Raw genomic sequence first — 23,217 nt, 5'->3', positions numbered from 1 at the left:
GCTCTCATATATAAATGTTTGCAAAGAGCAAAACCATCACCTAAGTCAGGTGCCTTTTCACATGTGAACAATTCACGACCTAGGTTCATTCTGCATTCTCCTTGCTCACTCTGGCACAGAATGTCTTGAAGGTTCAATACAAGAAAAACAAACTAAAAGCTTTCTCACTTTAACCCTGATAGATGGGGGAGATTAGGATCAAGGCTCTTTTGAACAGGGTTCAGTCCCTTAAAGCAGATGTTGTTGCTTTAATTTCTCTTCCTGGGGTGACCTGTTTGTGTACAGAGATGATGATTATAGTAAAATGCTCGTTACTTATAAACAACACTGAATTCCAGATGAATGTACCAAGTGCATGGGAATGAGAGGTTTTGCTCTCCAGTATTTGCTTGTCAAGGTGAAAATTCACCTCCAAGTTATTCATTTGCAAATGGCTTTGAACTCATTACATAATAAGATTGCCTTCAAAGGCACTAGGAGGCCAGATTTCACATTGGACCTATGTGTACTCAAGAGTGGAATTTGGCTTCCAACATATAACAAAACGGATAATGCATATTGGTTTTATAAAGTGAGTTTTTCTCCTATAGAACACTGGGAAGAGAATGCTAATGTGTTCTGGCCTCCCTCCAATTCTGCCATTATAGATTCACCTTCCTAACCCATAATATATATAATTCCTTCTTCCTGGTGCCTACCTCATTGAAGCCACAAACACGTGTGACCACTTAGCTGGAACATTTATTGGGAGAGCAAGGCTAACATGACTTGGTGCTGCATCCAATTAGCTCACAAGTCTTCAGACCATTCCAAAAGCATGATTCTACAGCTCTGATTCATGATCTGGATGATTTCCAATCTTTGGGAGCTGCAGGATAGGACTAGGGCTGGGTACAATAGAGATGATCACAGATCTTTAGTGAATGATACTATTGTGAGGTCTACAATGGCACCCTATAATCACCTCCAAAACTCTTTGTGACAGTCTTGGGTCTACCCCATGCCTTCCTTACTCTGAGTCTGTCCAGGAATTTATCTCTTGGGAAAGCAAATATATAGTTTCTGACCATGGTCTGCAGTGCAGACACTCTTAAGGAGAAATGCCTAAACAAGCATGTAGGCAATAAATGGCAAAATGATGTTTCCTAAGCTTACTTGAGTATGAGACTCACCTGAGAAGTTTTCAGAATTACATATTTCAAGGGCTGACCCCCAGAGAGTCTGGTTTTCAGTGAGATCTGAGGAGAATAAATGGATTGGAAACTGCAATCTCAACAAATGTCCAGGTGATTCTTCTGGTTGGGCAAGTTTAGGACAGAAATATATGATAAAAAGTGGACAATGGAAGAACTAAGAGAGAGAAAAAAAGGACACAGCTAAGTATCCACATGGTCCCCTGACCAGCAATCTCAAAGTCAACCCAAACTGAATGAAAGTTCACATTGCTCAGGGTGTTATTTGTGCAACCTCCAGTTCCTTGGAACTGTGAGGAAATGTTTCTCCTCTTCTCATTTTCCTGCAGCTTTTCCAATATCTGGGCAGAATATCTGTCCTTGGGGGAAAATAAACAACTACTATTTGTAGAGAGAAAAAAAAAGGGAGGAACTACTGCCACCAGTTTAAACCTTCAGTTTTTAAGAGATTGTAGGACCAGCCTTGCAATTCCCCTGAAGGCACACGTCTGAAACCTTGGGAAACTCCTCTAAGCTTAGAGGTCTTGGCCAGGCTTAATGCCCCAGTTGTTGAGGACATTTGGAGGCCTTGTTTTTACTGTTGCAATGGCATGCCATGTTCAGTCTAAGAATCAGGGAATGAAGTATCAAACTCTCTCTACCACCTGGATGTCTTATGACTAAATGTGCTGGGTAAAAAAAATAATAGATTATTTGAACTTGACATTGTGATGAGCAAAATTTAAACAAAATAATGACTACAGCTGAGATTAAGTGAAGGAATTGCTGTGGAAAATGTTTGCCTCTATCTAATGTACATAACATTACTCTACTGCATATTCTCTACAATGCTTCATTTTTCTCACTTTTGTATGTGTTTGTTTTTCAGGTGGTACCACTGTGCTGACCACAGAAAAGCCAACCATACTAGACAGCACCATACAATCAGGTATCAAATAAAATAGAAAATGTGGTTGATTTCCCATATGCCTGTCTTCCCTCCCTGTCTCCTTCTAAAATAGAGCATTGCTGTTCAGCTTCTCTCAAAGCCCTAGAAAAGAGATGCCATGCAGCATCTGGTCTTTAAGCATGAGCCATAAATATTGCCTCCCTTCCATCCACATGTATATGCGACAGGGAGTGAGATTTCCTGCTCAATCAGTAATTGCCAAATGGTGACAACTCAGCTCTCAACTGAAGAAATGGGCTGACATACTTTGTTTAACCACAGCACATCTAGGACATGGAATGTGTTTGCAAACTACAGAAGAAGGAAGTCATACAAGCAGTAGACTAACTATTTATTTTCATCACCATTCTACAAAATCAAGACAGGCAAAGTTTGTCAGTTTTGCCTGACACAGAGTTGGCAGTTTTACAACAGCATTTCCAATGGGTGTGCCGTGAAATGGGGCACAGGAAGCCAGGGTTCTAAATGTATGTGGGGAAAGGACCACCCTCCTGAATGGCACCTCCTCATCTTTTTATTAATAGAAAAGCACAATGACTTTTAAGGCCCTTAGTTTACTGTTTATCAAGGCCAACCACAGTTAAAAGGTGGCCTCACTCTCCTTTGTATTGTGTTAGTATTCTGTAGAATTCTTCCCAACAGATCCACACAGAGGAAAACAGTCAGTATAAAGCAATCAGAGGTTTTAAATACTTTAAAGTTAATCATTAGAGTAAGGTGAACAGGTCAGCGTTCCAGTTTCTCCCATTTCCTTTAAAGAAGCTCACTCAGGCTTCACCTCCACAGTCATTTATTAATGGGGCATGTGGTGTATATCAATGTTTCCTCAGCACTATGACACTACCCAGCTATGCAGAAAGTATAAAGGATTGTTCTAATTAGTATGCTTCCTTAAAGGTCCTTATCACTGTTGACCTGATTAAACTGCAAAATAAACTTCTCTTCAGTTAGACTTAGCACCAAGTTTCCTGTAGTGTACTCAGGTTGCCAAAAGCCTTCTACCACGCAGTTCAAACAACCCAAATACCAAAAGATGAAAGAGAAGAATAATATGTTCACCAAAAAATTCCAAAAAAGCTGTAGTCCTACCCACATCTTTTCATGTTATAAAATGTGGCCTTAATGGATTGTGTAGCAACCTGGAATGGCTGAAACTGCCTCATGAGAGAAGCATGGCCTCTTGCTTGCCCCCTTTCTTTCCTGAGAACCTTTACCCCTTCAGGGTGGTTTTCTGTGGAACAACCACCAGTTGGGTCTTTTGGACTCAATAGTAGAGAAGAGGGGTGAGGTGAAAAAAATGAAGTTCTAATGATGAAGCAAACACTTTAACTGTTATTTTAGTTTCTTCTTTTGCCAGAGAATGAATTAAAACCACTATAATATTGCCAATGAACTGTTTTATCTCTCCTCTTGCCTATCAAAAGAGCTAGGGATCATTAACGAAATGAAAGAGAATGACAACTGCAAAGAAAACAGAAAGATAAATCAGATCCCCAAATTGGGTCATTCTTCCTATATTGTCAGAGCAGGAATGACTTTGTGAACACAAAGTGTTGATTTGTGCATGAGCTCAAGGCCATTGGTGTGAAGGCTTCACAGAGGAGTCCCAGGGCCAGACAGTCATATCACAGGATCTACTCTAGTCAGAAAGCAGATGTGCAAATGATGAGTCAGATAGACCATTATTAGAAGTTCATGTCAAGCCAGAGTTTACTGATAGGGTCCAGTTGTGAATTCCAGGGTCTGCCCAGAGTCCTTTACAAATCACCCTGGTTTCCTGTTTTTCTATTGCCTGAATAAAATAATAAGCAAGTCTTTGGTTGTGGATAATGGATATCTGGTGTTTTGGGGAGAGTTCTGTGCATGTTCAGAATGCTCCACAAGGACCTGAGAGTGTTAGTCAGAGGCCAGGTCTAACTCCCCAGGGGTCAGGTCCCCATTGTTCTGCAGGCTTCAGATTCTTCAGGTGTCTTTACAAGCAGTAGAAAATCAGAGCCCTAACCTCTCATTATAATCTGAATTTGATGAGGCCAGTATAAAGAGTCTCGAGATTTCATTTTGAGAATTCTTATCAATATAATAAACTCAGTGGACATATATTATTTATATGATGTCTGGGTTATAACCAGATGCATAAAAGTCTATTAATTCTCTAACAGGAATTGATGAAAATTCTGCATTTTAAATCCAGCTCCCTCTTGTGAAACCTTTTACCTTCTGAGGATCTTCAAACATCCCTAAAGCAGCTCAGAGTATATTCATAACTTCTGATTACATGGGCTCAGCTTCTCCACTTGTTTGTACCAAACATCTGGCCTATAAGTAAGCAAGTTAAAACACTCCCTAGAAATTTAGATTTAAAAGTTAAATCCTTGTGCATGTATGGTGCTAATGATTCCACTGCGGTCAAGATAGGTTCAACAAGTACCACTGGTGCGTGCTCACAGTGACTATAAATTTGTTTTAAGTTCAGAATACTGTTTCCTGCTATTTTAAGAGTCAAGAAAGAATTTAGCCAGATTATTCCCAATGAATTTAATAAGAATTGGGTAATATCTTGAAGATTTAATGATCAATAGTCCTATACATTTATTTCATTCATCTGTTGCTTTTTCCTCTTTCTCAGTTCTTTTCTCCTCTGTTTTTCTTTCTGTTTTTTTTTTTTCTTTTTCATTTCTATAAATGTTTATGTGTATTTTGTGTGTTTAATAGCCTTTCTACCCAGGCTTGAATTTTCAACACTGAGCTACTCTTACTCTTACCTTTCCCTACAAAATGCATAGATTTTCAAAAACTTTATTTTAAATAATCAAGATTAACAAAAGAAAGCTATATAATCAGGACAAGAACATAAAAGAGTAGTAAAATCAAATTGTTAGAGCTATTCATCATGTTAGATTCATAGAACTAGAAAGAACATTGGAAGGTCAAGGTGAACTGCCATTCACTGCAGCAGGAGAAATGTCTAAACCATCTTTTCAGGCAAAGCTGTCCCATGTCCATGCAAAAACACCCAAGTTCATATATTTATGATATCACCAGAATATTGAGAGCCAAAATAATGAATAATGTGGTTTTCTGTATTATACAATAAATTTAATGTATTAATCAGGTAAATATAACAAGAAATGTGTGTCTCACAGTAGCTTGCTGCCCTCCTGTAAATGCTTGTCTTATAAACTACATTTAAGGAGAAAATACAAATTCATATATGCATTAACATTTTTCAATATTAACATTTTCTAATATGAGATTATGTACATTCCTGGGTTGTGGTGGTTGACATCCAAGATTGTTCATTCAGTCTTTGTTCAGTTTACTTTACTTCATCTGCATGATTTGACCTTGCTGCACAAGTGTGGTACATTTTGGAAAGGGTTTCTCAGGCTCTTAGAAGTCTCATTTCATGGTTTTGATAGATTAGACATGAAATACAGCTCTCCAACAACACTGTGGCTGTGAAGTGTAGCCCTTTTGCACTAACTGAAAGTGTTCATGTTATACACATCACTTAATAGTTTACTGTTTCACACTGGCTCTACTTATGCATGCTTTGAGAGGTCACATTGCCATTGAAAACATGATTCCATCCTCAATTTTACAATTCATATAGTGAATGTTTTCCAAAAATGTACATTAGCATTTGGAAAGAGTTCCTTGGAAACTAAAAGTGCAAGGAAAGTCATTCTTATCTATTCAAGAAATCTTTCCATTAAAATTCCATTGTTAAAATTACGGAGGAGCCATGGAGCCAAGCTCAAAGGACAAAAAAAAATGTTTTGTATTAAATACTTTGGTAAAATTAAAGAAAAGATCAAAACAAGATATGCTCTCAGTCTGTTATGTGTTGTCCCCTAAAACAGCAGATAATACCACACTTCCCTTATTGCACACTGGGATGGTTTTGAAACATTTTTAAGTTCAGTGGGCAAGTGCCCTAAGTGTGTTTCTCTCTGTTTCAATGCTGCCATCTTGTGGACTGCCTAATCTCAGTGAGGAGCACTGTCCCCATCCTATGGGGAAAACAGGCGGCTTTGTGTTTCTTTCATTTTAACTGGGAGGCCTGGAACTGACAGGATGAGCATTTTATCTTTAGGATTCATTTTACCAAAATAATTCTAAGCATCAATGATTTTATTATTTTCCATGCTTAAAACTCAAGTTACTTTCAAAAGGAGGGTGGAGTAAAAAAAAAGATTTAAGAAAATACTATAGTACTTTGTAAAACACACAAGAGAAATAATTCCTGAGAATCCACCTATACTTTAATTTCAGATCCCAAAGGAAGCGTTTGGAAGATTCAAAATATAAGAAACTTTCCTGGCTAATGTGGTCCAGTTGGTTAGTGTCATCCCGTACACCCAAAAGGTTTCAGATTCAATTCCCAGTCAGGGCACTTGCCCAAGTTGTAGGCTCAATCCCTAGTAGGGGCAGCTTGGGGCAGGAAGGGGAAGCAACTGATAGATGTTTTTCTCTCCCTCTCTTTCTAAAATTAATAAAAATTAAAAAGCATATTCTCAGGTGAGTATTAAAGAAAATAAAAAATTAAAACTGGTAGTTATTTAAATGTGCCTTGGTTTTTACATGACCTTGCACTGAGGTTTTTAAGTGGATGAACAATTTATATGCAAATTTTAAAATTCACTGAAAAAGCAGAAACTGCACTTAAAATTAATTTACCTGATATAAAGCAGCACAGAAGAAGAAAAAAATCTTAAGATGTGCTTCAGAGATCTGACACTAAAGACCAGAAGCATTAGCTGCTGTGGTGAGAATACAAATAGCCTCCAGGATGAAGCATTCACCTGCCACATTTCTAGACTTGAGGTTCCTGGACCAATATATAAGATTCTTTTAATTAGTGAGTATCAATTTATATAACCCATCCTCACAAACAAAAATGCTTTTATATTAAATATTGCAGAAATAGGGAGAATGCTACCTACAGACATAACATACATGCTTTGGAAAGTAACCTTCCCAGAAATTTCATGTAAAACCAATTTGACAGACAGCCCATCATTTTTTTTTTTATAAAAGCTGGATTTAAAAAGTTACTAAACGTCATTTTGCAAATGTTTTGACATCTCTGTGCATCTTTTGAGTTTCCTGGTAATTTTAGATTTTGTGGCTTTCCCAGAGTTTTCAAACAGATGTTAAGTTGTATAAATTGTGCTTTCCATGAACAAATTAAGGGCCTTTCTGATCTAAATAATTATATCTGTCTTTCTCTGTTTGTCTCTATTTTTCCTTTCTACCCATTGAAGAGTTTCCAACATATGGTTTTAACTGTGAATTTGGCTGGGGATCTCATAAGACATTCTGTCACTGGGAACATGACAATCACGTGCAACTCAAATGGAGTGTGCTGACCAGCAAAACGGGACCGATCCAGGATCACACAGGTACTGGAGAGTTCACTGTGGCCTCATTTCTTTGAATTAAGGGTTACTGTGGAGAGTTATTGGGATCTGTTACTCTAGGGACACAAAAAATACTGCAGAGCATTCACTTATGCTTTTGTTTCCTGGAATTAACAAGACCTCTTTCCCTAACAGAGATACAATCAGTAGCAGAAAATGCCGATTAAATTTGGCAACTGATTGACCTCCTGAAAAACAACAATCTGGGGAAAATCATGTGAATTAGTACCTTTTTAACACTTTTTGGGGAGCTTTTTTGATGGAAAATGTCAACATATTTAAAAGTATAAAGACATAGTAACAAACCCTAAATGTATGCAATCCAACTTCAAAAATTATCAAATCACAGGAATCTTACTTTATCTCTATTATCCCTGACTATGAACTATTTTTAAACAAGTCCAGACATATATTTGCCCTCTCGTGTATTTACACAGCTGAATAAACAATAAGTGAGCTTTATGCTTGCTCTTTCTGGACCCTTGAAATGAAAGTGGATCTAAGTAGGAAGGGATTCTTACTCTTTTGGAGAAGATTTTAAATCTGAGGACGTAGAAACCACATCAAATCCCTGGTCACAAGCCACCCCACCACCTGTCTTACTTTCCTTCTAACATTAATTGGTTGGAGGAGGAAAGAAACTGACAGCAACCCCAGTGAGGTTTTCTATCTACTACCACCTGTTTCCTTCATAGTAATTTCATCACCCACCTTGAGGTATGGTATAAAGAGCCAGCAGTGCCCTACAAAAAACACACATACACACACTCATCAGGAACGCCCAACCCACAAACATATACCTTACTCCAATGCTGATAGGCCTGCGTACTCAAGTAGTGGCTTCCCGAAGATTCTCCAAAAGGGCATTTGCTATTGCTGAGAAATCTCACTAAGCAAAGTTTCCCCCAAGCTGGTGCTTTGGGTGCATAGGTCAGTGGGCTGATGGATGGGCAGAGGGTACTTCATGCCTTTCCCATTTTGTTGTTCACTCTCCCCCACCACTCCCCACCCCCGATGAATGTAACCATTAAGTAGGTTGAATAGGCCTCCTTCAACCACAGCTAGCTCTCTGCCTAATGAGAATGACAAGGAAATTGGATAAAATTGGACTCCTTCAATTCTTAAATACTTTCAATTGAATCTTAAGACAAGCTGTTTTAGAAAACTTAAAATACTTTGACTGTACATATAAATGGCATCAAATTAACCAAATGCAATTAGCTGGAATGAGGACAGTAATGGTGGGAAAATTGATGCAAAGTAGAGCAAAATGGCTCAGTAGGATCTGACATTCGAAGGTTAAAAACAATGTTAGCCAGAGACAAAAGCTAAAAGGCTTGCAGAAGTATAGCACTAATTGAGAAAATGATGGCAGAGTTCCTGACCTAGAACTGTGATAAAACCCCTGAATGGAAAAATATCAGTATTTTATGTGATGAACATCAGAACAGGAGGGCTTGTCTTAGATTAACAGCGGAGAAATGTGGTTTCTTCAGGAGAATCTGTGCATTTTGTTCTCTCAGACACCCAGATTTACTTGGCTGTCTAGCCTCCACAGCACAAAAAAAACAATCATTTGCAGAGAGTGAAGGGTGAGCCTAATCTTTGAAAGGCAGGAGTTTGTTCATGTGAGAAAATGCAGGTGAAGGAGCACTGCACAGCACACATGCACACAGACTGCCATGACACAGGATGGGGAACTTTGCAAACCAGACATGGAGATTGTTTCTAAATCAACACTACCCTAGGTACAATCTCCTCCTACTGCTCGCTTTTGAATTTAGTTAAAGGAATCTCACTTGTTTTTCTGCATCTGACCTGTAGGGATGAAACTATACACCTCAGAGAGGATTCCTGAAGCCCAGCATCTTTACCTGGTTCACTGAACACATGGAATTTGAATAGACCCGTTGTTACATGGCAAATGCTGTGTTGAGCATTTGAGATGCACATCTAAGGAAGGGTAGCCCTGCCCTTGAAGAGCTCATAGTCTGCTTCGGGTGGAAACAATCAGAGTGCAGAGGAATGAGGGTGCCCTAGGCCAAAGGAGATCATGATGGTGAAAGATAAGACAGGAGGGGTCAGAGGAAACAGGCCTGCCCCACAGACAGTGTAAGCTTGGTTTGAATAAGGAATGACATGTACAGAGCTATGGAGAGGTGGGGTCTGTGTCAGTGGATTGCCAGTGGTGTGCTTCGGACAGATTCTCATGTGAAGAGGTTAGATATGGGGCTGGGCTAAAGGCAGTGAGGAGCCAAGGAGGCATTTTAAATCAAAAAGTGACATGAGCAGAATTTTCTGTCTACAATGGCATCCAGGCCAAGACCACGGCAGATTGCTCAGCCTTCCTCCTTCCACCCCTGACAGATTTTCTCCTTCTGTTTTCTGCCTATTCTAGGAATTGCCCAGATCAATTCCATGAAATCAATAAATGTCTTTCCTCTCTGCAGATTTCCAACTTCAGGGTGTGTTTTTTTCATAAGACTGAGGGTTGGTGAGACAAGATGGGAGTGTTGTCTACCTGTTTGCTGTCCATCTTGGTGGACTGATCCACTATTCCTCTCAGTGAAATGGCACTGTCTTCAAGACGGGCACTGCCACTTGGCAATTTAGTCAAATAAGAGAAACCCCAGGAGGGACTTAGTCAGCTGGTCACAGGGGACCCTCACAATCACTGCGAGCATAAACATAATCCTGGAGCTGTGGTTTTTATCTGCTCCCTTTGTTTATGATTCCACCCATGGGTTTCATTAACGTGCTCCTTCCAGTGCTATCTCAGATAAGCCCCCAAGTGAAGGAGGAAAGCTACCCTTACTCACTTCCCCGGACACTGTTGACACAGGCAAGCAGATAGAAGAATCTATGTGCACAGAGAAAATTGCCTCACAAATGCACAAGCCTCTGGGACAGCAAACAAAACACCCTTCTGCCCACTGAGGCCCCGAGCATCAGATTCACACATACATCAGGTGAGGCATAAACGAGGCGATTTCTATTTGCAGAGCAAACAGTGAAACATGACTTGTGTGTTAGACCAGATGGTGGCAAAAGGAAATGTTCCCACTGAGAGTAATTAAAAGCAAAGCCTAGAGTAGGTCCTCACAGCTCCGCAAGTGTCTATGTTGCCAAAATGTCACATTCTAATAAAGCCTCGAAAATGCAACCTTTCCTTTCCTTGAACCAAACGTTCGCAACATACAGGAGCCTGGATCACAGTTGAGACCCAAGCTCTTGGGTTTATTTCAGGAATTTATAAGCCATTAAAGTAAACTAGGGAAAAAATTATCTGAATTTGGGGGTAAAGTCACTAGATTATTTGGAAAAAATTTAGTTTTCTTATTAGCAAGCAATTATAGTGACCAAAGTATCATCAACCAGAAGTCCTGCTGCTTGAGACTTATATAATAAAAGCTTAATATGCAAATTGTCCCCTCAACCTGGAGTTCAATTGGGAGTTTGGGAGTTCAACCAGAAAGCAGGGCCAGCCCGCTAACCGCCCATGGCCCCTCCCCCTGGCTGGCCCTGCCCCTCCTGGCAGCTGGGGAAAGGGAGACCCCAGCTTGCATCTCACAGTGGGCAGCAGCTAGGAACCCTACCCATGTGCGAATTTTGTTCACTGGGCCTCTAGTGATAAATAAGAATACATCTAAGTTATTCCATTTAATGTTTGTGTTCACACAGGTTCTGCTGAAGCAAACTTAAAGTTGCACGAAAATAGATCTGCCCGGTGCTTTCAGTCCGCTTGCAGTGGTGCAGAGGCGCCCTGAGTCACAGCCTGTGTCCCTATGCCAACGCATCCCTAATGAGCAGCATCTAAATGTTGCTTTGCAGCCTTCCCCCAATCATATGCCCATTTATTGCAGGTCCCCAATAACTGCACTCCATCCTCTTTCCACTGCAAAGCAGGTTTGGGTTCTTGGTGCTCAGCTCAGGAGTGAGTCTGAGTGATGAAAGCTAAAAAAAAAAAAAAGAGAGAGAGAGACAAAGGAATCATAAATGTGGGCACTCTCCCTAACACAGTTTTCTGTCCTAGCAGGAGATGGCAACTTCATCTACTCCCAAGCTGACGAAAATCAGAAAGGCAAAGTGGCTCGTTTGGTGAGCCCCGTGGTTTATTCCCAGAACTCCGCTCACTGTTTGACCTTCTGGTATCACATGTCTGGTTTCCAAGTGGGCACACTAAGGGTCAAGCTGCGCTACCAGAAACCGGAAGAATATGACCAGCTGGTCTGGAGAGCCATTGGGCACCAAGGAGACCACTGGAAGGAAGGACGTGTCCTGCTCCACAAGTCTCTGAAGCTTTACCAGGTAAACGCCTTCCCCTGGTGGGCGTTAATATTTTGAAGGTTATCAATGACATGTCAGAATCATTCTCAAAATTATTTCAGGATTTTCCTCAACTTGAGATATTGCTGCAATAATGATCATCTCAGCAGCATATTTCAGTCTCCTACATTACAGGAATAGAATCAATTATCTGATAAAGGAACAAAAATGTTACTTTATAATGGGGCTGTAACAATGAACATTCCTTTTATTTCCTGCCTCTTTCAGTTTTAAGTTTTGTATTATAAAAAGAGTGTGAGGAGTTTAATGCCATCACCAGGCAGTTAATATGGATTGATGAGCATAGCATGTGCTTATGGGAAATCTCATGAATTTTATTTATGTTCTATAGCTTAAGCTGAACAAGCATTTGTAAACACTGCTGTATAGGACTGAATATTTAAATAACTGTAAAAATTATCTCGTTTTGTTAGGTGATTTTTGAGGGTGAAATTGGCAAAGGAAACCGTGGTGGGATTGCAGTGGATGACATTAGTATTAACAACCACATTTCACAAGAGGATTGCGCAAGTAAGTACAAGTTCTATAGAAACCAAGGGTAGGATCTTGGCATAAGATCATCTTTGTCTTATTCATCTAGACCTGGAATTTCACTGTTAACTATGAGAATATCATGTGAAATGAATAATTTAGTGCAACAGGGCAAAAATCAGGGTAGTTTTCCTTTAGCTACCCTATTACCTACTCTTCATTTTTAGAATGTCTGGATGGTACCTATAAAACTATATATGTGATGATGTGGATTCCAAAGATAATAATAAAGAAAAAAATTCTCAATTTACAGGCTATATATGTGCCATAAAACACTTTGGTGAAAAGCAGAAAAATCAGACACCTGGATAATTCTAAATATTTGATGCATAAACAAAACAGCAGGCCTTTGAAAATGTTCATCACAGTGAATTTATAATTACATTGTTAATGAATCATAGAAGCCATAATTCTTTGTTTTATTACAAATAAGTAGATATTACTGACTCTTAAAATATTTAAAGTGATTCAAAAGAATATATTATATTTAGAAATTTTGCCTAGTATTTCAGAGTTTATGCTTTTTATGGACTGATAAATATATATATATGGCTCATTGCAGGAAGATTCCTGCAATAAAGCTTTCTGCTGCGGTTGTTGCCCCACCTGCTTCCTTCTCTTCTCCCTGCCCCACCTGCTTTCCTCTCTTCTCCATTGCCCCACTTGCTTCTCCATAGCTTCGCTCCCTTCTGCAGCACTTGGTTTCTTTCTATGCTGTCTTCAGTCTTCGCTTTGGCCTGGATATGCAAATTAACCACCATGTTGGTTGGGTTAATTTGCATACTCACTCTGATTGGCTGGTGGGCGGGACTTATGGGCATAGCAAAGTTGCAGTCAATTTGCATGTTTCTTTTTTATTAGGTAGGATATATCTGATAAAAATCTGACAGAAAACTTAATTCATATGCCCTGGTTCTTAATATAGCATCACTAATGGTAATGTAATAGCACAGTAATTAGTATTAAGCTACATTTGCTACACTTAAACTTCTGTTATATATTATTACATAATATGATGTTAATTGTAACAAAATGGAATGACCCTATTGGGTGAATTAAGACAAAAGGCCTTTTGGGATTTTGGTCACTTCAGCAATTTACAAAAGTTTTCATTATATAATATATTGAATATACACAATGCCTAAAGCAGCAGTGATTTGATAGGGTCTGTTGAAAACATTGGAGGAAATGAAAAAAGCAGTGAATAAAAATCCAAAAGAAACCTAGTTGAACCATGAATGTGTGTGTATGTGCATGTGTGTGTGTGTGCACGTGTGTATGTTTGTGTAAGGTTTCTGCACTTGTGTGATTGTATTTTGTTGGTAATTCAAATATCTCTTTTAATTTTGTTTGACTTGTCAGGACAAGCAGATCTGGATAAAAAGAACCCAGAAAATAAAATTGACGAAACAGGTAAATGTTATCTTCTTGACCAATTTTTAAAATAGTTTTCTATGGCTTTCATTTTATTTATAGGGAAACTTTCTGTCACAATCCAATTTAAGCTGCCATGAAATCTTGAGGATTGTGTAAGTGTAGGAAAGAATGCCAGCCATGGCCTTTCCTCTATAAGCTGGAAGAGGACTTAGAGAACCAGTCTCATTTGATAACAATGGAAATAGAAAACTAGTGAGGACTGTGATATATCTAAGATCTACAGTAATCTTCATACTGTAATTTGAAACCAACCTAAATACTTGGGTCTGGTTGATATCCAGATATGGTCTTTAAAGGGCTGGAGCCCAGTGTCTGCAACAATTTGTTGAGTTTGGTGCATATGTTCCAATCCTCATCTACTGGAATCCTAATTTTGTGGTGATGATGATGATGATGATGACGATGATGACAAGGATTTATTGAGGAGCTAGAATGTCCCAAGCACTTTACTTATTGCATAGATGATCTCTTTCCTCCTCACTGTTATCCTCTTCCTCTGAGGTACATTTTTCAGATGAGGAGACTGAAATTCAGGGCAGTGACTTCCCTTAAGTAGCATTGCTATTTAGGTGGTTGCATCTGACTTGAGATTGATTACCTTGAAAATGTGTTTTCTTTGGACACTGGTTGGTGATCCAATTTAAGACATTTGATCAGAGTTAGGCCTTGCCTGATGTTATTTTATTTCTATAAGTTTCTACACCTCAGCCAGCAGTTTTGAGTCATTGGACACTTGTCCCAGCCCTGCCCATTAGCATCAGCATCTGTTGCTGTTAACAACGTAGTCTGACCACAGCCAGACTTGAACTTGACTGAGATACATGGCTCATTTAGCTTTGCTATATAGCCTGCTCTGAGATGTAAACATTACTAAAGGTTGTTCCAAACTAATGTTTTACCATGGGTTGTTTTCCCCTATTTAGGGACTTGCATCTCACATGTTAGGTTTTCCTTGACTGGAATCTTTGTTGATCCAAACACCCCTAAGTAAACACCCTGCATGTTGCACATTAACATTTTAGTCTCATTTCTAGTACCAGGTAATTAGGATCAAAGTTCCCATATTCATAAGCTCTCATGTTTTGCTCTAGAGAAAACATTTCTCCAGGGACTGAACTGCAGGGAAGTATGACTGTCTCTAGGGAAACCCCAGGGCTGCAAAGATGCTGATTACTAAACGGTTTCTATTCGGCACAGCACAGACACAGTCTCTAGATAGGAGCCATGGCCTGTTTTTTAATGTCAACAGCAAGCATTCTCTTTATCTGCAAGATCTCTTTTTCTAAAGAGAAATCATTGTAGACTTGGGAGAAACTTCCCTGAATCGAAGATCTCCATGTGGGAGAATAAACACTGTGTAAACCATTCCAGGCACTGGACACAGCACCCCATGAAAGGGCAGCTTGGGAGGTTTCCTCGTTTCTGGGCGGGGATGAGGCGAATACACAGGGAAAGGTTAAATCCTCCGCCAGACAAATGTGTGACTAAGCATTTTGCAAAGCCTAATGACTATATCTGGCCAAGGACTGAAATCACAGATTACAATCTAGCACAGCTGGTGGGTTGCATGAAAGCTAAATTACATTAGAAGTAAATCCCACTGTTTACCCAGAATTGGTTGTTTCCATGTGCTAGGCTAGCTGACCGAGTCCCAGCTCCCTCGCCTTCCACATCTCCATTCCCAGCAATGAGTCAAACACAAACCTGGCTGTTTCCCAGCACTGAGGGAGCCAAACCCCAATTCAGAGATCTCACACAGGCTCTGGGGCAAGCACAGGCAAAATAAACATGCGATTTTCTCCTTTTTCTGTCCTTTTCTCTATTTTTCTGTCTACTTCCATGTGATATGTTGGCAGTGCTCATAGATCCAATTTTGTTTTTCTCCCTAGGGAGCACCCCAGGATATGAGAGCCTGGGAGAAGGTGATGAGAACATCTCCAAGAAGCCAGGCAATGTGCTGAAGACCTTGGACCCCATCCTCATCACCATCATAGCCATGAGCGCCCTGGGTGTCCTCCTGGGTGCTGTCTGTGGGGTCGTGCTGTACTGTGCTTGTTGGCATAATGGAATGTCAGAAAGAAACTTATCTGCCCTGGAGAACTATAACTTCGAACTTGTGGATGGTGTGAAGTTGAAAAAAGACAAACTGAACACACAGAATACTTATTCAGAGGCATGAAGGCAGACAGATGAAAAGACAGAGAATTGAGGTGAAGGACATAACTTGAGTGTGTTGATCTTTCACTGTACAGGCTGGAAAATGTGTCGATGACGCTGAGCCAGGCTTTTCTCAGGAGTTTCAATGAATATGGCCAACAGACATGAACAAGTTAGCTGTATTAACAATCGGAATTATGTACAGTCAGCTTTTTTCTGTTGGTTTAATTTGAATCATCAGATGCTGGTGTTGAGACCAAGTATGATTGACTTAATAATTCATTTTGATTCCCCTTCCCCCTCTCTCCTCTTCTTTCTATGGATACTTTTCTGAAACTGTGCAAAATCCAAGATGCTGGTGCCAAGTGTATTCCCTGGGGCCCTTTTGACGAACATGCTACCTGTAGCCCATGCCCACAGTATATTAGAATCCCTGCATTTCAGCGGACTCCTGAAGCTGTACCTGTGTATAATCGCCTATGTTGTGCACAGGCAAAGGAGGATTAGGGTTTTGCTTTAAAGTACTGTAGCTTCAGTACCAGTACAGTGTGTCACCTCTGTTTATGAAGCAATACCGTCAAATTTCCTAGATGTTTTCAGTGTTGTACTAACCCTCGTGCTTGTGAACTCCATACAGAAAACTGCCATCACCAGACACTGCTGGCAATTTGGCGTGCTGCCAACAACCACAAGGGAAATCCACGGCACTGGCTAGTCCATGTCCTCTCAAGTGCCTTTTTGTTTGTACTGGTTCGCGTTGTGTTCCATTAATGACCCGCTCTGTTCTTCGATGGTGAAAGCCCAACTTGAATCAAACCCTGGTGACCCACTGACTAAAAAGAAAGTATATTTTAGTGTAAGATGTCAGCCCTCTCCCCCAACCCCCGAAAAGCAAGGGCTGGGAAGATTTGGCAACGTGGCTTAATTCTTCTGTTTTTTCTGTAGTTCAATTTCATGTCTCTTGATCCTTTTGTATAAAGCTGCAATATTCTCTCCTACTGTTCTTTCATATGGAATGTATTTTCAAATGTAAACTCTTTCTCTCCTATCTCTCTGTCTTTTCTCTCTTAAAATTTAAGCATTTGCCATTGTCCAGAAAAGAAACTTGCAGCTTTAACCTGCTGGTAATGGCAAAGAATTTTACTGGACTTTATGCTTAAAAATAAGTAAGTAAGAAAATAAATAAATAAATAAATAAATAAGGGAAATTCCTAACTCTGCCCTCCAAAGTCTAACTTTGGTTTTCTTGTTAACTGGTTAAAGTGACAGTATCTTTTTTCCTTGAGCCATTTATATCTATTCCAATCAAAATAATCTTTGATAGAAATGTTTGCATTTAGTAGAAATAATGGTAAATTGAGAGAAGAAATTATATTAATTGGCTTTCAAGTGAGACCCAAAGGAAGGACTGGATACAATTCTTCAAATATCCAACACCTTAGTTTTTACATCCAAATATGCAGAAATGATCCATGAAAACCTTCCTGTTTGGGTATTATAGATAAGACAAGGAAAGTGAAAAAAGAACAATTAATTTAAGAAAGAGGCTAGAAATCCTGGTGCCTGATGGTAAAGTGTTTTTAGATAAGAAGGGGGAATAAAAATGAATAAAGTCAAAACAAATGTTTTTAAAAATCCCTTCAGCAGTAACTCGGAGAAAACAAAGGCTTGAGTGAATGCTTCCAGAAGCTTTCAATTGCTCACACAAAAAAAGCCTGTCTTGAGACTGGTAGGTATACTTCTGATAGCTCAAAGAAGTAATATCTTATCAAGCAGCATATGAATTAATCCAAAGAAGCTTTGGTTGTTTTCACTCTATTTGTGGTCATGGCTCATTGTACATAGAACTTTGAGATCTTCCTCCCTTTCTTCATTGCTACAGGGCTCACTCAGAAATATTTGTGGGAATCACATTTGTATCATGGAGGAGACAGTCCATTCATCTTGGCTTAATTGGATTGAGAATGCATTTAGTTTCCAGGAAAGTATTGATCACTATAAAAGAAGAATGGATTTTTGTCCCCAGAGGCATTCATTCATTTGTTTTAATCATACCAGGACAAAAGCACTAAGACTTATTTTTTTTTTTAAAGGCAATGAATTTAAAGTTGTCCTCAGCCAAGGAAAAAATGATACTGAGACTTTAAATTTTAAAGTATCTTGCACTGATAAATATATTTAAAAATTATATGTTTATAGAGTTATTAATTTGTAAAGTCAGTGTTATAAAATGTCCAGTTTATATTGTTTTAGGTTGTTTCGTAATTTTTAAAGGTGTAAAATAACGTATTTTTTCTTTATTGAAGTCTATAAAACCTCCTGTAGTAAAATGTTTTCATTTTACTGGTATATTACTGCTTCGTGTTTTGTACCATCATAAAATTTTGTGCAAGTTTTTTTTACAGAAATTTTTATTTTCTATGACAGTATGACACTTGTAAATTGTTGTTTCAAAATGAACAGCGAAGCCTTAACTTTAACTGACATTTGTATTCTCAGACACTGAGTAGTATAAAAACTGCATAGAACTGAACTGTAACTTAAATTCCAAACTATGACTACTACATTCCAAAGAAACAGTTGAATTAAACATTTTCATAAAATATCCCAAACCTGATGGCTTTTATTATATTAGCTTTGCTATTGTTAAAGAACTTGGTATTATTCCAGCATCAAATAACTTTCAAGGTATTGTGGTTTTTTTTAAGTTCTCTTTTAAAAAATAATCCTACCTAATAAAGGAGTAATATGCAAATTAATCACCACTAATTAATTGCTACACCCACAAGCCACGCCCACAAGCCAATCAGAGTGAGTATGCAAATAAACCCAACCAAGATGGCTATGGCCACAGAGAGCAGGAGGGAAGCCTGGGTTTCCCAAACCATGGAGGAAGAAAGCTTTCCACCTGCCCTTACCAGCCTGAGCCTCCACTCAAGGCTACAAAGTTTCAATTATAGAAGGTAAACAAATCCAAACAGAAATGGCTGCAACCATCAAACCAGCAGGAAGCTTGGCTCCACTCCAGGCTACATAGTTTCAATTGTAGAAGGTAAATAAATTCCAGATACCAGGGCCTCCACTTGGGTTTTTGGGGGGCATGGCCAGCCTGCAAACACCACAGACCCCTCACCCAGGCCATCCCACACCCCAAGGGAACCCTTACCCTGATCAGGGACACCCTTTAGGGCAAACCAGCCAGTCCCCACCCATGCACCAGGCCTCTATCCTATCTAATAAAAGAGTAATATGCAGATTGACCAGCACTCCAACACACAAGATGGCTGCCCCCATGTGGTCAAAGTTCCTGCCCCCATGTGGACACAAGATGGCCACCACAAGAAGGCCAGCAGGGGAAGGCAGTTGGGAGAGACCAGGCCTGCAGGGAGGGCAACTGTGGGCAATCAGGCAAGCAGGGGAGGGCAGTTGGTAGACACCAGGCCAGCAAGGGAGGGCAGTTGAGAGGGACCAGGCCTGCAAGCACTGGCAGTTGAGGTTGATCAACCCTTCAGGGGAGGGCGGTTAGGGGTGACTGGGCCGGAAGAGGAGGGAAGTTGGTGGCAAACAGGCTGGCAGGGGAGCAGTTAGACATCAATCAGGCTGCCATGGGAGTGGTTAAGGGGTGATCAGGCTGGCAGGCAGAAGCAGTTAGGGGCAATCAGGAAGGCAGGCAGGTGAGCAGTTGGGAGCCAGCAATCCTGGATTGTGAGAAGGATGTCTGACTGCCCACCAGGATCGGGCCTAAATGGGCAGTCAGACATCCCTTGAGAGGTCCCAGATTGGAGAGGGTGCAGGCTGGGCTGAGGGACAACCCCCTCCCCATCCTGTGCATGAATTTCATGCACTGGGCCTCTAGTATTCTAATAAGGAAAGAAGATTAAGAAGGTATTTCCTGAAGGTAGAATATCAACCCAAATTAGACACTTATCAAGATAATGAATAGTGAATTTAGCCTTATAACTGGAAAATTTTCAATCCCAAATCTTATGTCAAATGTCTATGTTCCATTTGGCAAAGTACTTTTAGGTGTTTTTATAATGAAATTCACAAATACCTATTGGCAAGTGTTCTTGTAGAAAACAGCTAACAGATATTATGGTCTTTATGCATGCACCTTGCGAAATTTAGGTGGTATAGGGCAAAGTTGAGACTGGCATTACTACTGGCTATTTGGTAATTCTTCAGAAAAATTCTATGCCATCTAGGAACAAAATAATAGTGATACTAATAATAGCAGCCAAAAAAATAGAATTATTGCTAAGTAGGGCCCTGTAGAAAGCTTGTTACAATATTGGCCTACCCTAATCCTCATTATTCAGGGACAAATAATTCTTTATCTTCCTCTGGTTATAGGAAAACTTACTTTTGATAGCATAGGAACTCGATGAGAGATGGGCTGCTCTGCACAGCTCTTGGTAGTGAATCCACATCTCTGCTTTTTTCTGGATGTTTATACCTTTTACCCCTAAAAAGAATAGGTCATTTTCCCTATTAAATGAAATTTTAGGTCTCTCTGCTTAGAGAAGAGTCAGAGATGCAATTTAAATTGTATTTACACTTATAGATATTTCTCCAGAAAGCATGATGAGTTGCAAGAAGTCTATCAGAATTAATCCAGGCATACTTTTTGAAAAATTCTTAGGACCATCTATACTAATGAAAGGATAATATGCTAATTAGACCAGACATCTTTCTGGACAAAGCCTCAGTGGCTGGGGCTGAGGCAGAGGAGGTTAGTGATGATTAAGCCAACAGGGTCGGGCAATTAGGGAGTGATAAGGTCAGCAATCAGCGGCAGTTGGGGGTGATCAGGCTGGTAGGGGAGCAGTTAGGGACATCAGGCTAGCAGGCAGAGTGGTTAGGGGCTATCAGGCAGGCAGGCAGGCTAGTGGTTAGGAGCCAGTGGTTCTGGATTGCAAGAGGGATGTCCCAGATTGGGGAGGGTGTAGGCCAAACTGAGGGACTCTCCACCCTGTCACAAATTTCGTGTACCAGACCTCTAGTGGATTAATATTATATCTGATTCATTTTTAGAGAAGACCTAAAATATAGCTTTTCAACCCTTTCTTATCTCTAATTAGTGGTGAAGTTCGGCTTTTCTTAGTGAGTTTAATGAGCTAAATCAATGTACAGTACTTCCCCAAATCAGGAATTAAATGTCATGAGGATTGAAGTATTTAACTTAAAACATGAAAATCATTTATTATTCCATCTCCTGTTTCCCTGCTAGCTTATTAATTGCCATTTGTGCTGAATTGAACTATATGTTTTTGCAAATCAAATGGATTTTGTAACACTCGATAATGTTTCTACTTCCAAATTGTAATTATAGCTATGTATTTAATTAAAAAACAGCTTTGCCACAATTAGCTCTATCTTCCTAAACTATGTCCACCAAGGGTTCTTAAACAGCTCTTTTGACTTGGAGGTTGAAAAACCTGAGTGAAGAGAGCTTCAAATTGAATAGAACTGAGCACCAAGAAGCATGTGAGACCAGGAGGATGACTAACTTTCACTTTTAATATTACAAAGAAACATTGCAAAGGAATACAGATGAGAACTCCATGTTATCCCAAGCAAGTCAATTATTTGTCAACAATAAAGATCCTATGAACTGATCCCATCATTTCAGAGAAAAATCTAATTCATGGGACTCTCTTATGGTAATGGCAGTAAACTTTTCTAATTTGAGAATAGTTCTGCAAGGTAACTTTTATAATTACCCTACTTTATCAATGAGCAGTTCAAAATTTATAGAGGTCGAGTGAACAGTTCAGGATGTATCTGATCTCATGCCCCCTCCAACCTTCCTATCATTCCACAGCCCTGCAATATCTTGTGAGATGCTTACATAGGACCTTGCTAATCAAGAACCAGCAGCAACAGCACCTGGATGCCTGTTAGAAATGTAGAGTCTTGGGCCAAACTGAAGCTCTGCTGAGCAATATCCCCAAGTGACCTGTATTCCCATCCATTTAATTTTGAGAAGCACCTACATAGTCTGCAATTACACTGAACCAGTTGTGCGAGAGTTTGCCTTGCTTCCAATGGTGGTTGTGGGACACTCAGAGACTGGAAAACATCCCTACAGGTTTTACAAAGTAATTTTCAGAAGCGTCTGAGCACAGTGCAGCCTGGAAAAGAGTGAAATCCCACTCAGAATCACTTTGTGCCAGATTACTTGGGAGGGGCCTAAATGTGGATTTTTCTGAGAAGAGATAGAGCTGAAGAAATATTTTCTCTGGATAAAAATTTTGAAAGGCTAGAGAAGCACAGTAAATACTCTGTTACACTTCATAGGGCAGTCAGGGAAAGAAGGGGAGGGACAATTTGTGAAAAGGTTAATTCATGGGACTGTTGGTAAAACTACACAAACCCTATTTAATCCTTTTTGGATGACCTCTAATCTTGTTCCTGAGGGTCCTTTTTACAAGTGAGTAACTGTCAGATTATGGAGCTTTATTGTCCAAGAGAACTCCTGAGGGAATTTTTCTGCACAGAAAGATTGTCTCCACCTCTGAATGGCATGGTACCAATTATGATGTAGGAGTCCAATAAATGTCTAACATTCATAGCCAATACCTAATTTTATCACTGACCTGTTAATGAAGTTAGAAAGTTACTTGCTCTGGCTGCATTAATGGGCCTGCTGTCTGTGAAGGTGCAACTGAGTCTCACCCATGTAAAGCTTGAATGGGATGACTAGTCAGGTCATGGTCCCTTATGATGCTCTTTTCAATGACTTTTCAATGAGAGAAAGAGAGAGAGAGAGAACTACAGGCCAAAATCCTGATGAACATAGATGCTAAAATACTCAACAAAAATTTAGCAAATTGGATTCAGCAATAAAATAGAAAAATCATATCCCATGACCAAGTGGGATTTATTCTGTGGATGCAAGGATGGTTCAATATCCACAAATCAATAAATGTGATACATCACAAAAACAAACTGAGAGACAAAAATCACATAATCATATCAATCAATGCAGAAAAGCATTTGACAAAATTCAACACCCTTTCTTGAATTCAATGTCCTTTCTTTTTTTAAAATATATTTTATTGATTTTTTACAGAGAGGAAGAGAGAGAGATAGAGTTAGAAACATCGATGAGAGAGAGTCATCGATCAGTTGCCTCTTGCACCCCCCCTACTGGGGATATGCCCACAACCAAGGTACA

The 23,217-nt window shown here is 39.6% G+C and overlaps 1 protein-coding gene across 2 annotated transcripts in view; it reads left to right on the top strand.

Annotated features, from left to right (window-relative positions):
* Positions 1 to 18,642, top strand: part of NRP1 (neuropilin 1) — a 160,124-nt gene extending 141,482 nt beyond the window's left edge. For both annotated transcript variants that reach the window (XM_084875803.1, XM_084875804.1), the window contains 6 exons: positions 2,062 to 2,121; positions 7,410 to 7,547; positions 11,602 to 11,873; positions 12,326 to 12,422; positions 13,806 to 13,856; positions 15,770 to 18,642. In XM_084875803.1, the coding sequence (XP_084731929.1) occupies positions 2,062 to 2,121; positions 7,410 to 7,547; positions 11,602 to 11,873; positions 12,326 to 12,422; positions 13,806 to 13,856; positions 15,770 to 16,059 (908 nt within the window). In that variant the 3' untranslated portion in view covers positions 16,060 to 18,642. The remainder of the gene's footprint in view (positions 1 to 2,061; positions 2,122 to 7,409; positions 7,548 to 11,601; positions 11,874 to 12,325; positions 12,423 to 13,805; positions 13,857 to 15,769) is intronic.
* Positions 18,643 to 23,217: the final 4,575 nt, after the last annotated feature.

Source organism: Pipistrellus hanaki (genome assembly GCF_964339955.1).
Source record: "Pipistrellus hanaki genome assembly, chromosome: 1".
Classification (NCBI taxonomy): domain Eukaryota; kingdom Metazoa; phylum Chordata; class Mammalia; order Chiroptera; family Vespertilionidae; genus Pipistrellus; species Pipistrellus hanaki.
The sequence above is the reverse complement of the archived record's forward strand: the minus strand, read 5'-3'. Positions and strand labels throughout refer to the sequence as shown.